Source organism: Leopardus geoffroyi, chromosome C1 (assembly GCF_018350155.1).
Source record: "Leopardus geoffroyi isolate Oge1 chromosome C1, O.geoffroyi_Oge1_pat1.0, whole genome shotgun sequence".
In the NCBI taxonomy this organism is placed as follows: domain Eukaryota; kingdom Metazoa; phylum Chordata; class Mammalia; order Carnivora; family Felidae; genus Leopardus; species Leopardus geoffroyi.
The window spans coordinates 104,007,896-104,023,213 of record NC_059328.1 but is presented as its reverse complement, the minus strand read 5'-3'; the positions used below and the strand labels follow the sequence as shown (position 1 = coordinate 104,023,213).

The 15,318-nt window shown below is 41.4% G+C and overlaps 1 protein-coding gene across 2 annotated transcripts in view; it reads right to left on the bottom strand.

Annotated features, from left to right (window-relative positions):
• The window catches only part of GPR89A (G protein-coupled receptor 89A), a 79,115-nt gene that overhangs the window by 52,334 nt on the left and 11,463 nt on the right, over positions 1 to 15,318 (bottom strand). Inside the window, exon 1 of one of the 2 annotated variants that reach the window (XM_045478911.1) lies at positions 8,482 to 8,709. The exons of the other annotated variant lie outside the window; for it this stretch is intronic. Coding sequence (XP_045334867.1) covers positions 8,482 to 8,523 — 42 coding nt within the window. The 5' untranslated portion in view covers positions 8,524 to 8,709. Of the gene's footprint in view, positions 1 to 8,481; positions 8,710 to 15,318 lie in introns of those variants that run through there. 2 annotated transcript variants of the gene reach the window in all.

Here is a 15,318-nt window from a genome sequence, read left to right as displayed (position 1 = left end):
AACTGATTTTTTAATGTCTTTTCTTTCGTGGAGCTTTCTTAGCCTCTCCACAATCCTTCCTAATCCACATAAAGTGGTTTTCATCTCAGTATAAAGCCTAGAGATTGAAGGATCCCACTTCAATGGTTTCAGTTTTGGTTCAAGCTGGCATCAGAGATCGTAGCCACAAGACAGCCCTGTTCAGTGCTCCAAAAGCTGGTCTGTTTTTCACTGGTGAACAGAACCTTTGCTACATACACACACTGATACAACTCCTTTTTTTTTTTTTTTAAACAGTTTATTTTTCTTAAAGTGATCTTTACATCCTACATGGGGCTTGAACTCACGACCCAGATACCAAGAGTCAGATGCTCTACTGGCTTAGCCAACAGGTGCCCCATAACTCCTCTTATACGGGTTAAGAACTTTAAGAATAAAATTCTTTTATGCCTTCCCACCAACTTCAGAAGGAAGTGTGAACTCTTGAGCATGGTTTAGAAGACTCCTCCAGCCTCTTGTTGTGTCCCTCCTACCCACCAAACTCACATTTTCAGCCACATGAAACTGCTTATGGTTCTTTAGACACAATATTCTTCTTTCATATCAAGATTTCTATGGACATTGTCCTCTGACAGGAACTTCTCTCTAGTCCTTACAGGTCTTAATTCTTAGAACCTCTGGAAGGCTGGCTCTGACCTCTTAAAGGTAAGTTGCTCTTTTTATATAATCCTATTCTACCCTGTATTTCCAAAGGACTTGCCACGCAGTTTTGTAATGTCTAATTTAATCACACTTTCTTAGACATTAGACTGGAAGCTCTGTGATGACAAGGATGTTTGAATGTCAGTCTGTATTTTCAGCACCCTGTACAATGCCTGGCACATGGTAGACTCTCCATTAAAGTCTGCTGAACGGATAGATGGCCCATAGCGAAAGGTGGTTTGTTCTTGAACACTAAGCCTCAATTTTTTGGTGACAACTTCAATGTGCTGGGCTAAGTGCTGGGGATACAAAGATGAGTAAGACAGTCACCACCCTCAAGGAGCTTGAAGTGTAAGTGGTGAAGACACTAAGTAAGTAATTATAATGTCACATGGGACGTGCGAGGAAAGAAATATACACATATGTAAGAGAATATGGAAGAGGGAGATCATGTAGGGAGTTAGGGTGGATTTTCTGGAGAATATCTTAGTTGAAGAAGGTTTTAATTCAGGGTTAAAACCTGTATCATAAAAAAAAAAAAAACCTGTATCATGCGCAAATTTGGGGATTATATGTATTTTTCTAGGCAGAGGTTCTAAGGTATTTATCACATAGTCCAAGGTTTCTACCACCCCTAAACTATTAAACGACTACTCTCTTAAAGGATGAAAAAAAGCAATACGCAGGTAAAAGACAGGGGATGGAGGTAGGAAGACTGGGCTTTCCTTCCACGTAGGAAAGAATAGGAGGACAGGCACAGAAGTGAGAAAATAGCATGGTATATACATGGGAGTATCCTGGGAATATACATGGGTATATACAACACATGATTGGGTGCTGCTGGAAGATAAAATTCAGAGAAGGAAGCAGTTAAAAATGAGACTTAGGAGGAGCAGGAGACCAATGAGTCAGAGTCCTAAAGGCCACCCGAAGGAGCTTATAGTCTATAGGTGATGAGTGCTATTTTAATAGAGCAAAGACATGGCCCGGTTTGTTTTATCTGGAGCACTTTGGTGGCCACATGGGTTTGAAGGAAACAACACTGTAGAAAGAGAAAGCTTATAGAAGGTTGCTGTAGCAGTCAAGATGATAGATGATAAAGGCCTGAATGAAGACACTGGTTGCTGGAGAGGAGGCAATCGATTTGAGTACTTAGAAGGTTAAATCTGCAGGGAGGAATAAAGCTTGACTTGTCTGGAATACACAATGAAGATTGAGGCCACCCAACTTATATAAAGAATATTGGATAAATAAAAGGTCTGGGAACTAGGCTGGGATATTAAGAGAGGAGTTCACTTGCTAAGTGCCTGAGGGCCATCCAGGTCAACACTGAAGAAATTATGAAGGCAGAGCTCAGATACACCTGAGTTAAAACCATCTAAGTATGTGAGATCACCCAGGAATAGTATGTAGAGTGAGAAGAGCAACATGGCAAGAAGAAACAGTGGAGGGTAGGAATGGGGAGAAGAGAGCAGGAGGGAGACAAAGAAAGAGTGGACAGAGACTAGACACCAGGAGAGTGGAGTATCCTGAAACCAAGGGAACAGAGTTTGAAGGAGTGTTAAATGAAGCAGAGGGACAATAAAACCAGGACTGAACATTGTTCAAAGGATTTGGTTAACTTGAATGTCAATGCTGACCTTAAGGAAAACAGTTTGAATAGTGAAATGGGGGCAGGAACCAGACTGCAGGTGGGCTGGGGGTGAAAAGGGTAAGGCAAGGGAGACAACGAACACAAATTAACCTAGCGTGAGCCAAGAATGAGAAATACCAACAGCATTTTTCACAAAACCAGAATAATACTAAAATTTGTTTGGAATCACAAAAGACCTTGAACAGCCAAAACAATCTTGAGAAAGAAGAACAAAGCTAGAGGTATCACAATTCCACATTTCAAGATAGACTACAAAGCTGTAGTAATCAACACGGTATGGTACTGGTACGAAAACAGACATATAGATCAATGGAACAGAATACAGAGCCCTGAAATAAACCCTAGCTTATATGGTCAATTAATCTACGACATAGGAGGCAAGAATATACAGTGGGGAAAAGCCAGACTCTTCAATAAACGGTGCTGGGAAAACTGGACAGCCATATGCAAAAGAATGAAACTGGACCACTTTCATATGCCCTACACAAAAATAAACTCAAGATGGATTAAAGACCTAAATTTGAGACTGAGATTATTTAAAAAAAAAAATTTTTTTTTAATCTTTATTTTTGAGAGACAGAGAGACAGAGCACGAGCAGGGAAGGGGCAGAGAGAGAGGGAGACACAGAATCCGAAGCAGGCTCCAGGCTCTGAGCTGTCAGCACAGAGCCTGACGCGAGGCTCGAACTCACGGACTGTGAGATCATGACCTGAGCTGAAGTTGGACACTCAACCGACTGAGCCACCCAGGCGCCCCGAGACTGAGATTATTAAACTCCTAGAAGAAAACAAAGGCAGTAATCTTTGACATTGGCCTTAGCAACATTTATCTAGATAGGTCTCCTCAGGCAAAGGAAACAAAAATCAAAATAAACTATTGGGACCACATCAAAAAAAGATTTTGGACAGCAAAGGAAACCGCGAACAAAACAAAAAGACAACCTACTGAATGGGAGCAGATATTTGCAAATGATAAATCTGATAAGGGGTTGATATCCAAAATATGTATGTAATTTGTACAACATCCAAAAGGCAAATAATCCAATTAAAAATGGGCAGAACACCTGAATGGACATTTTCCCAAAGAAAACATACAGACATGTGCCAACAGACACATGAAAAAATGCTCAACCTCACTAATCATCAAGGAAATGCAATTTTTTTAAGGGAAATGTAAATTAAAACCACAACAAGATATCACCTTATACTTGTAAGAATGGCTACTGTTAAAAAGACAAGAAATAACAAGTGATGGCAAGGATGTGGAGGAAAAGGAACCCTTCTTGTGCACTGTTGGTGGGAAAGTAAATTGTGTAAAATGGTATGGAGGTTCCTTAAAAAATTAAAAACAGAAATTCCATAGGATCCATTAATTCTACTATTGGGTATTTACCCAAAGAAAACAAAAACACTAATTCAAAAAGATATATGCACTCCCATGTTTATTGCAGCATTATTTACAAACCCCAGGATCCACAGATAGATGAATGGATAAAGAAGATGTGGTGCGCGCGCGCGCAGACACACACACACACACACACACACACACACACACACACACTGTGGAATGTTATGCAGCCATAAAAAGGACGAGATCTTGCCATTTGCGACAACACATATAGACCTAGAGGGTATGAGGCTAAGTGAAATTAAGTCAGAGAAAGACAAATACCATATGATTTCACTTATATGTGGAATCCGAAAAAACAAGACAAACAAAAAGCAGAAACAGACCCATAAATTCATAGAACAAACTAAAGCCTGCCAGATAGGAGGGAGTGAGGGGGATGCACTGGATGGGTGACGGGGAATGGGAAATACAGGCTTCCGGTTATGGAACGACTGTCACAGGATGAAGATACGGCCGAGGGAATATAGCCAACGGTATTGTGATAGCAATGCATGGTGACAGAGGGTAGCACTGCAGAACTCCCAGACGGGTGCAATCACCATGGTCTCTTTTGTACACCTGAAACCAAAGTAACATTATGTATCAACTATACTTCAATTAAAAAAACAACACAAAGAAATTCTGACTGCTCAAAAAAGGCTGGAAAAGAGAAAACATTAGATAGTAGCCTAAGGACAAATGTGGGGAAAGAGAAAGTTTAAAGGGGAAGAGAGGAGTAGAGTAAGGGGATAAACACGCGAGAAGGAACTGATGGGACACTAGAGGAGGAGTTGTTGCATCTGGTATTTCCACGGTAACCATCTTGGCCACAAGCAGTTTTGCTGCAAACATTCTGCTGTGTAACTAATATGCCATAAGGCAGTTTTGCTGTAAAAGATAACAGCAAGTTATCAGTTTGGCTCATTTCTCCATCGATGCAATACCTCCATTTTTATATTATATATAAATACACATAATTTATATATATAGCCCTCAGAATGGTCTATACAGTGACACAGTTTTGCACCCACACTGACTGTAGAACCTTGATCCATCCATCGGCGGACATGTGGCCATGCACCAAGAACAAACAACAGTGAGGAAGGCATTCAGGGTTCAATGAAAAGATCAGTTATAAATATACATCCCGGTATTTGGAAACTGACACATCTCTTAATGAAAGAAGAAATTTTAGAGGAAAAACAAAAATACGTAATACCAAATGAGGAGACAAATCAACAAGCCAAAAAAAAAAAAAAAAAAAAAAAAACCCAAAAAACACGTATAATGCTATGAATGAAATACTGAAGATAGTGCTTAGGGTACAATCCACAAAATGAAATCATTTATTTGCCTAGTATTGCCAAGTGTGCTATGTTACACATTTTGGATGTATTCAAATATTTTATATCTCACAATAAGGTCTATTTAATTTTGTTATCCATTTTTCATGTTTTATGATGTCCTTTTATTTATTTATTTATTTTTTTTTTATGATGTCCTTTTAAATGAATGTCCCGTTTTATTTTTGTAAGTTTATCTTTTACAGCAAAATTGCCTTATGGTCAATCAATTATGTGGTGAAAATACTTGTGGCAAAGATGCATACAGGGAAACTGAATTGAAGGTATTAATGATTTATTATGATTAGCGGCAACTATCCTTTATTGACCATGTACTATATTCCAGGAACTCTAAATACTTAGCATTGTAATCTCATGAAATCATAAAAACCTACGGTATGTGTCATTACCCTCATTTCAGAGAAAGCTGAGGTTTACAGAAGTTAATTCATTTACAGTAATTGTCAAAATCAGGATTGAACCTGAAGTCTGTGACTGATTCCAAAGCTTGTGCTTTTAACCACAATAAAGCTGCTCTAAGATCAAAGGCACAGGTAGAGAGGATGTCCTTAAAAAGGAGCAGCGGGCACCTTTTTTTCTGGCCAGGGAGGAAAGCAGCTGGAAATGGTTGTAGACATACATTAACTGCTTAGATTAAGACCTACGGTGTAGAAGGAGATCAGATCTTTTTTCCTCACTTTTATTGATACAGTGGGAGGCAAGGTTATCTGCCAAGAGTTTAAGAGATGAGGCTGGAAAAGGGGCTTTGAGGACTGATAAAGATTCAGAAATGATGAGGGGAATGTAACAAACACCTGGTTAAAGTCAAGAAAAAGAACTATTTCAGACTTCATGTTATCATTTATTTATTTTAAGTAGGCTCCACACCCAACATGGGACTCGAACTCACGACCCTGAGATCAAGAGTTGCATGCTCTATCGACTGAGCTAGTCAGGCTCCCTGAAACTTCATTTTAAATAAATCTTTCAGGTCATACAAAACAGGAAAAAATGAGGAAGAGGTATTTCTAAGGTAACTAATATTTACTAGGCCTCTATGCGTCAGCAGCTGATTTAGATGCTGGGGAATACAGCATAGAACAAGAAAGAGAAAATCCAGAATCTCAAGAAGTTTATATCTAACAAACACACAAATAATAGTGATAGAGGCTAAGAAGAAAGTAAACAGGAAAATGAGACAGAAGGTGACTGGAATGGGTGCTATTGTGACGGGGTAGGGAGTCAGGAAAAGCCTCTCTAAAGTGACATTTTTACTGATACCAAAATAATGAAGTAGCCACATAAAAAATGGACAGACAACAGTCTACACAAATGATTCTTTGGTCTTAGTTCCTCGTTTATAAAGAGCATTAAATATTTAATATTGCATATGAATGCATGTGTGAAAGTTAAAGTATATGATGTAAAATACCAGAAAGCCACTTTCTTGCTTCAATTTATCAATTATATCCGTGTTAAAAATCTTAAAGGCTACAATGCAATGCCAATTTCTTCACTTACATTTTTTAAAAATTGAGTAAAAAAAAAAAATTGAGTAAAGAAAAAAAATGCTACTGAAATATTGTCATTTTTCTTGAGTTGGTAGTAGAGCTAAAAATAAACCTGAATTGTCACAAAGGGACAATTAGAAAAGCCTAAGAAAAGTCAGAAAAGAGAATTATGGGTCCAGATTTTTGTGCATCAATGTATTTGAATATTTTTTTTTTCAACATTTATTTATTTTTTGGGACAGAGAGAGACAGAGCATGAACGGGGGAGGGGCAGAGAGAGAGGGAGACACAGAATCGGAAACAGGCTCCAGGCTCTGAGCCATCAGCCCAGAGCCCGACGCGGGGCTCGAACTCACGGACCGCGAGATCGTGACCTGACTGAAGTCGGACGCTTAACCGACTGCGCCACCCAGGCGCCCCACAATGTATTTGAATATTATGCAACCAATAAACCAATTATGAAAACCATATAAAGGATAGTGAATTTTAAAATAAAAAGTTATAGTGGGGCGCCTGGGTGGCTCAGTCGGTTGAGCATCCAACTTCAGCTCAGGTCACGATCTCATGGTCCGTGAGTTCGAACCCCGTGTAGGGCTCTGTGCTGTCAGTTCAGAGCCTGGAGCCTGCTTCAGATTCTGTGTCTCCCTCTCTCTCTGCCCCACCCCCACTCGCGTTCTGTCGCTATCAAAAAAATGAATAGACGTTAAAAAAAATTTTTTTAAATAAAAAGTTATCTTATTAGGGCATTCCTCATTTCATAATTTCCGAAATGTTGTAATTAAGGTTTTTCAAGAGACAAGGACGATGCTCCATTCCAAAGACAGAAGCATTAGGATGAAGCAATAGGAAAACTGGATCAAAGATTCAGTTTCCCTTAAACCCTCAAAAGGAACTGTTTCTGTCGTTTGCCACTTGAAAAAAAAAAAAAAAAAAAAAAAGAAATATACTCTAAACGCTGGGAGATGACGGGGGTGGGGGGGAATCGATAATTAAGATAATCTGAGCTTCTACAAATATTAACAGCTGGCCGGCAAATAATTGTGTTTAGTGCTTGCACTTAGAGGGAAAGGGAATTCAGCTTTGAACAAGACAGGACCTCAAAAATTAAATTAATAAACAAAACATAAATATCAGTGCTACGAAGAAAACAGAGTGGTTTAGCGAATTAAAGCTGGTAAAAGCAAGAGACCCCCTAGACACAGCTTCTATAGAGCAGGAGTTAGTGTTTTATTTGTGTTTGTACCCTCGGAGCTTTATACAATGGTCAAGTCTGCTGATTGTACGAATGAAGGTGCCCGATCGGTAAGAAAGGAGCGTCGGGAAAAGATCCGAAGAGCGTGTGCAGCAGAAAGAGGATTAAACGATGAGGTGTTGGTGCACAAACGAAACCTTCCACAGTACTTTTAAGATCTCTTAGCTGACCGCGGCAAATTCCTCCAAACCCGGATTCAGGATTTGACAATAACCAGCAAGGTCCCCACGTGTCCCCAGAAGCCGGCTCCGATTGGCTTGCTGCGCACTCCGCGCCCGGAACCACACTCTTCCCCGAGCCATGGGTCAGCAGCGCGGTCCAGAAGCTTCGGGGCGCTTTGGGGACCGCTCCTTTCTCGCGGCACCGGCTCGGAGCACCGAAGCCGCCTAACTCCCTCCAAAAGTGGACGAGGAAGCGGGGAGATGGAGGCTGGGTGGGGGCACGGACGGCCGCAGGACGCCTCCCCACTACGAGGGCGAGGGAACCGGACGCAGCAAATCCCACACCCTCCCCGAACTCTGAGAACCGATGAGGCGGGCCCAGGCCGCGGAAGAGGAGAGCGAGACCCCGGGCCAAGTCGGCATCACCGAAGCCCCGAGAAGATTCGCAAAAGAGGCTCGAGGGTCCCGGGGCGGGAGGCAGTAGCTCACCTGGGAGGTAATCATGATACTGGAGTCGATCAGGAAACTCATGGCGAAGTGTAGGGAGGACTAGTACCCCCGATTCCCCCTCCCCGTGTCCGCAGCGAGCTTGGGCCACTGGCCCTCTCACACAGGCGGCCTTCGCCCCGGGTCCACCCGCGGGACCGCAGCTCGCCAGCCCGACGCCATCAAGCTGCGCCCCAGTCAGCCAATCCGTGGCTCTATCCAGAGCTTCCCGCCCCGGGCCGAGGGTGGGCGGGGCGAACGCGAGGCGCTTGGAAGCCAAGGGGGCGGGGCCAGGGAGGGGCCGTTCTGGGGGCGGGGCTTAATAGAGAAGGCCTGGCTAAAAGGAGCGAGATAGAATTAGGAGGTCTGAAAATCCAAAAGCTGATGTATTGCAAGGTAGCATTTAATTTGTGAGGCTGAAGATGGGGGCGGGGGGAGGGAGGGGCCTGAGCTAACATCTTTTTTTAAGTGGTAATTACATTTTCTAATGGTCATGGCTAATAAGATGAAGTTAATGATTATAATGAGTTAGGTGATAATTCAGGCATCGCGTTTTAGATGTTACAACTTATACTTGGCTATACACAACTGCATCATTACAAGTGAGGAAGAGTGGAAAGGCAGATGATATTTTTAGCATATATAACTAGCCAAGTAATTTCTGATGTAATAAAAAAAAGCACACCGTGTATAACAAGAGAGTGATAATCTCATTGTACTTGGTACCCATCAGCCCACACATTGAGTACTATGCTCTTTGTACCACTCTTTAAGTGGAACAGAAATGAATCGGAGCATGCTCAGAGGTGAGCCTGATGGAAGGAACTGAAGTAAGGAGACTCAGGAACATGATAGCTGTCTTCTTGTGAAAAGAATGGGTAGAATTGATATGGCCCCTGGAGATAGATGTAAGACAAAGGACTGGAAGTTAAATGAAGCTTGATTTGATTCAAAACAAGGAATAATTCTTTAAGGGTCTGAAGATGAGTTATTTCGGGAAATGGCTTGAAGTTGCTCAACTATAGACTGAATCACTGCTTCATCCATCCAATACTCATTTCATGAAGGCCTCACTGCTGTGAGGCTTATCCTATCCCACTAGGACTCTAGCTAGTTCTCGTAGTTCTTGTAGTCTCCTAGCACTAGAAGCGGGCTCCAGCTGATGGCAATGGCCCGGTGTGGGAAGACCTACAGTCAATACCCTGAAGCAGTCTTGAGTACACCTGGCATTGAGGACCTGAGTGTTTAGAGTACTGTAATCTGAGTAGCCAAGACTCACACATTTATTACACATGGGGGAAGGTGTCTTTCTTGGAGTTGAACTCTGCCTTTCTAAGCAGCCCAAACTACCTGTCAAATGTCCAATCCCTTATCCAGAAGGCTAGGGAACGGTGGGAGTAGCCCTACTATGGGAGAGTCAAACCAGATACCTTTGTGTCCTTGGCTACAGCTCTCAGGGATGTAGGTAGATACCAGCACAGAGGCTACTGTGTAGGCATTTACCTTACACGTGATAAATTGGAATCTCACCTAACTGAGATTCAAGGCAGTGTAATAGTGCAGAATTCTGGGAGAGTATATTAAGGCAAACAGTTTACCTTGGTGGCTTACTGGGATGTATGGTGGGGATCAGGGTCTGAGTGAACTTGGCATAGCAGAGAAAGGTATGCAGTCCCACTGGCCCCAGCCCTGTGCAAAGCTTTGAATGGCACCATTCAGGATTTTCTCCCTTGTAATACCTGTTTCCAGGTCAAGGACGGGCCTGGGTGACCCAGAGAACTACTACCCCTTGCTTTTGATTGCAGAATGTCTCCAGAAACCTTCATACTAGATTAATATCCACTTGACTCACCTCTCAAAGCATTGGGAGGGATGGCTGAAACTGAGAGGCATGAGTTTTTGCTTTCTTGTCCTCACCTTAGCTTCTCTTTCCCATTAGAGCTATTACCAATCCCCATGACCAACAGTGACCTCTGAGAGGGAGGGAGAGCTCTCCTCTCAACCCCTCAAGACCAAGTGCACAAACCCTTCCCTTCTCTGTATCTCAGTGGAGTCTAAGGTACAGCGTTTGACAATAAAACTATGCTAGTCATATGTCACAAGATGATGACAATAATTATATCACATAGAATAATATATTTATCATGGTGATAATAACCAGTACTTACCAAGTGTTTACTATGTGCCAGATACTATTCTTAGATCTGATAATAACTCATTCACTCCCTGACTTACTCCTGACTTGCCTCTATATGGCAGACACCATTGTTCTGTTTCTTTGGAAGCATATTGAGCACATTGGCACTTATTGGATACTGGGCCTAAGAGAGTGAGGCTCAGGCAGAGAAAGGAGTTCCTTTTTCTTTCTATTCCAAGCAAGAATCTTTCTCTTTTCAGCATTTGACATTGAAATATCCATTTTCTTCACAGGAAGCCTCACCTCCTATGGACAGGGTGGGATCCTGCCCTATGTCCACAACTGGACAAGAATGTGGAAACGTAACCGTTCATTAGCAGTACACAAACAACAGCAGGAATTGTTTTCTTACACTTCTAAATTTGTAGGATTATGTCTTTATACTTGCAAATCAAAATTTGTCTAGATTTTTTTCCCCCTGGTACATGATGAATTCCTTTCAATTTGTGTTTTCAGGTCTTTTATCAGCTTATTAAGGAAGTTTCCTCCCATTACATCTTTGATGCTTATGGTTCTCTTGTCCTGACTCTCCTTCAGGAGGATGCATATTTATATGTTGGATTTCTATTGCCTTCTCTCCATATCTATTATCTCCTCTGTGATCATTTTCATGCCTTTGTTCCTTCTCTTGGCATTCTGGGAGAATTCCTGATATCGATTCTTTACAATACTGATTTGGCTTTATGTGTTGCTAATTCTGTGCTTTATTCTTAAATCCTGTTGTGGCTTTGCTTACTGACCGACAGCTCCTTTTCCAATTCAGTGTACTATCTTACTATCTTCTGTTTCATCTCTTGCTTTACAGAGCCCATGTTTTCTTTAATTTTTTTTGAGAGCACAAAACAGATTTTAAGCTTACTTTTATTTTTTAAGTAAATTGAAATTACACTGTTCTTTTACTCTTGGTGTCCACTGTTGGTTTTCTTCTCGTGTCTCTGAGACCTTTCATAGACTCCAGGTGGTTAGCCATCTCTTTATTGTTATTTTCCTTGTCTCTTACTCATCTGTAAAGATGAGAGTCCCATCTGGCCCAGTATACACGTAGAACTTAACTAGACACAGTAATTAGCTCAAAGGATTTTTAAAAAGTCAAGAAGAAGGGTCTTTGACTCCTGGATAAGTATCTAAAAAATATTTAAAGGGGGGCTCCTGGGTGGCTCAGTAGGTGGGGCATCCGACTTCAGCTCAGGTCGTGATCTCACAGTTTGTGAGTTCAAGCTCCACGTTGGGCTCTGTGCTGACAGCTCAGAGCCTGGAGCCTGCTTCAGATTCTGTGTCTCCCTCTCTCTATCCCCCTCCCCTGCTCATGCTCTGTCTCTATCTCTCCCTCAAAAATAAATAAACATTAAAAAAATTTTTTTAAATATTTAAAGGAAAGGCAATTAGTTGGTAATGAAAAAAAGATACAAAGTTGTCCTAGAAATTACAGCTTCAGTCTGATACAATCATGAAAAAAGATATTGGAGAAAGTTGAAGTTCTGATCTGAGAGACATTAGAGATGTCCATATTTATCATAATTCCATAAGAAAATCCCTTGTCATTGTGTCTGCCTTCAAGACATGATTGAGGATTTTTGGGTCACATTATATTCTTTTGGTTCGGCTCACTTATATTTATTTGATCTCATCCATTTTCTGGAGGTTTTATTAGTCTAACTCAATTCTGGAGATGCTTTGTTCTTTCTTCTATCTATATAGGTCCAGCCATATGGGTTCTTTCTTCCAGCTATATAGGTCATCTATAAAGATGATAACTATAGTAAGTGAGAAAGATAGAAAAATGCCCCTGGAAAACCTGGATGAATTAGAAAAACTGAACAGTGTTCAGGAAAGCTGAGCATTAGAGAGCAGAAAAGCCCCTCAAAACTCTGTCCTAGCCAAAGGAGTCGTGAGCAGACACTATCGTTGGCTAAGGGCTTCCCTCATGGTGCAATTCAGAATTAGCATTTTTGTTACCGTCTATTCAAATCCTGCCTACTCCCAAGAGCATTTGGAGCAGATTAAACCACATATCATATGTACAATGAAAGCATTAAAACAAAGGAAAAGGAACCACACTTGATGTCTTTACCTCAAATCTTGCTCCTCTCTAGTTCATTCTTTCCACAGGAGTTGGAACGGTCTGAGGGAAAGTGACCAATAAAAATATGGTGGAAGTAATGGAATGTGACTTCTAAGGTTAGGTCATGAAAGACATGGAAATGTTTGCCTTGATCTCTTGGTTCACTTGCCCAAGGGGAAATCAGCCACCAACTCACAAGACCCTCAAGTAGACCCAAGAGCAACCAACCTGCCAGCACTAACTTGCTAGTCATGTAATCATGTGAGTGAGTGCGTCTGACCACCCCAACCGCAGGCCCCATCAAATTCTGACTGCAACATCATGAGAGACCCCAAGCTGCTCCAGAATTCCTGACCCGCGGAAACTGAGAGATGATAGATGGTCATCGTTGTTTTAAGGCACTAAGTTCTGGAAAGATTTGTCACTCAGCAACAGATAACTGATACATAAATCATCACAGGTGACATTTTTACTAAATATGTGCATGGCATAGCCTGGAGTTCTATCCTTGTAGCCTTTGATTTTCATTTCTTTACCACTCACTGTTCAACTGATAAGCCAAAGCAACAGATTTTAGATTTTTGTTATAACTGCATCTAACCTCAGTTTCTATAAATACACAAGGTATTGCCAGATCCTATATGAGATAAATCTTGAGCTATCAGAGGACTAACACAATAAAGTTTATTTTTATTTAACTCAAAGTTCAAAAGTCCAAATAGAAACTGGTAGGGATGGGAGGCCCTCTGATCTACAATCATTCAAAGACTCTGACTGCCATCTTCAACATAAGGCTTCCAAGTTTGCTCTGGGTGATGATATCCAGCAATCCATATGAAAATCTCCACCACCACCCCCCTTCCTTTATTTATGATAAAGCAAGCCTGCCTGCCTTCAAGCCTAGAACTCCTGGAACCTTTAGGGAATCTTTCTCAGATATATTCCTATGTAGTGTCAGCTTCCAGTACATCCCTTTGGAGATGGGAGCATTTGCCAATTGTTTTCTTCCCGACTCGGGAGATGTCTCAGTCCTCATTCATGCCTTCACCAAACATTACTATGTTCTAGGCCCCGTGCTAAGTACCAGAGATCTATAGGGTGAAATCTCTATCCTAAAGTTGCTTGCAGTCAGAAGAGAGAAAAGCAAGAGAGAAAACAACTTGATCAATGCTATGGTAGAAGTGCACACAGGTATCAAGGGATCACAGACAAGGGAGCAACTAACACTGTCTTGGGAAGTTTGTGGAATTTGATAAAGAAGGAGACAACTGAGCTGAATGTTGAAGGGTGAGAAGGAGCTGACCATGGAGAAAAAGGTAGGCCAGGACAGAGTCCTAAAACATCACGGAATTCATTCGTCACCATGGGCTAGGCCTGTCTATACTGGGAACTGGCCAATGGTCCCAGAAGGCTAGGACACATACACGTGGGTGGATGTGGGAGATGAGGCTACCAAGGTGGTATTGACTGCAAGCAATAGAGATAATTTTGGCCATGTTAAATGAAACAAACAAACAAACAAACAAACAAACAAAACTCTGGGGTAGTTCTGCAAACTAAAGGAAGGCTAACGAACAGGATCTGGAAAAAGTGGAACCAAGCATGGTCCAGAAATCTAGGTAATTAGGAACTCACTGTGAGTCTGTTCAGCGGCTTTTGTCAAGATGAATGAAGTCCAACCAGGTTGCATTTCTCTGTTACTCCACTCAACATCTGCATTCCAGGGAGGGAAGTTTGCCATTTGGATAAAAAAAAAAAACCCTGACCCTTGACCAGGGGAAGTCAGATAGGCATTACTTAGAGTTCTACCAAGTTCCTCCAACTGAGGAAGTTATTATAGGAGAAGGAAGAATAGATTTGGGCAGGTAAAAACAGATGTCTTATCTGGGTGGGTTGAGGTCACTTATGAAGGCTTTGTAAGCTGCTTTGAGGAACGTAGAATTTATTGGGTATGTAATGAAGAATGGGAGGATTTTAGCAGAGAAATGACATGGTAAATCCCAGGCAGGATCTTTTGGCCAATTTAAGTTATCTATTTTTATCTGTAATGAGTAACCTTAACTCTTCTCACAGTTCTCAGAGACACAGAAGAGTGTCTTTTGCCTTTTCCCATAAGGCCAAACAAGTATACTTTTTGATTTTTCCTGACATTTGTGTAGAGAAAGAGAAGGAACAAAGTGACCAAATCTCAACGGAAAAGGAGAGTTTTCATGTTCTTTCTGAATCAGAGTCTCCTCCATTCTACTCAGTAGTGAGCTAGAACTAACTACGTATACTGGCCCGAAAGAATCATTTGCTAAATTTCCTGGACTTTTGTAAGCCAGTTGTTAGGTACAGTCATTATTAACAATTAAACTACATAAACTTAAAGAAAACGTGAGACACAAGGGAATAAATAGTCAAAGCTCATCGCTTCTTAATTATTTGACTATTAGCTACGCTAACGGGGTTATTGGTATCTATTATAAGGTGGAAATCTTTTATAATGTTGTGCAACTATACATCTCTCCCCAGCTCTGTTTTCAGTGACATTTTGTTGGAAGCCTGAAATTAGTGGGGAATGGTTGGAGAATTTATACAG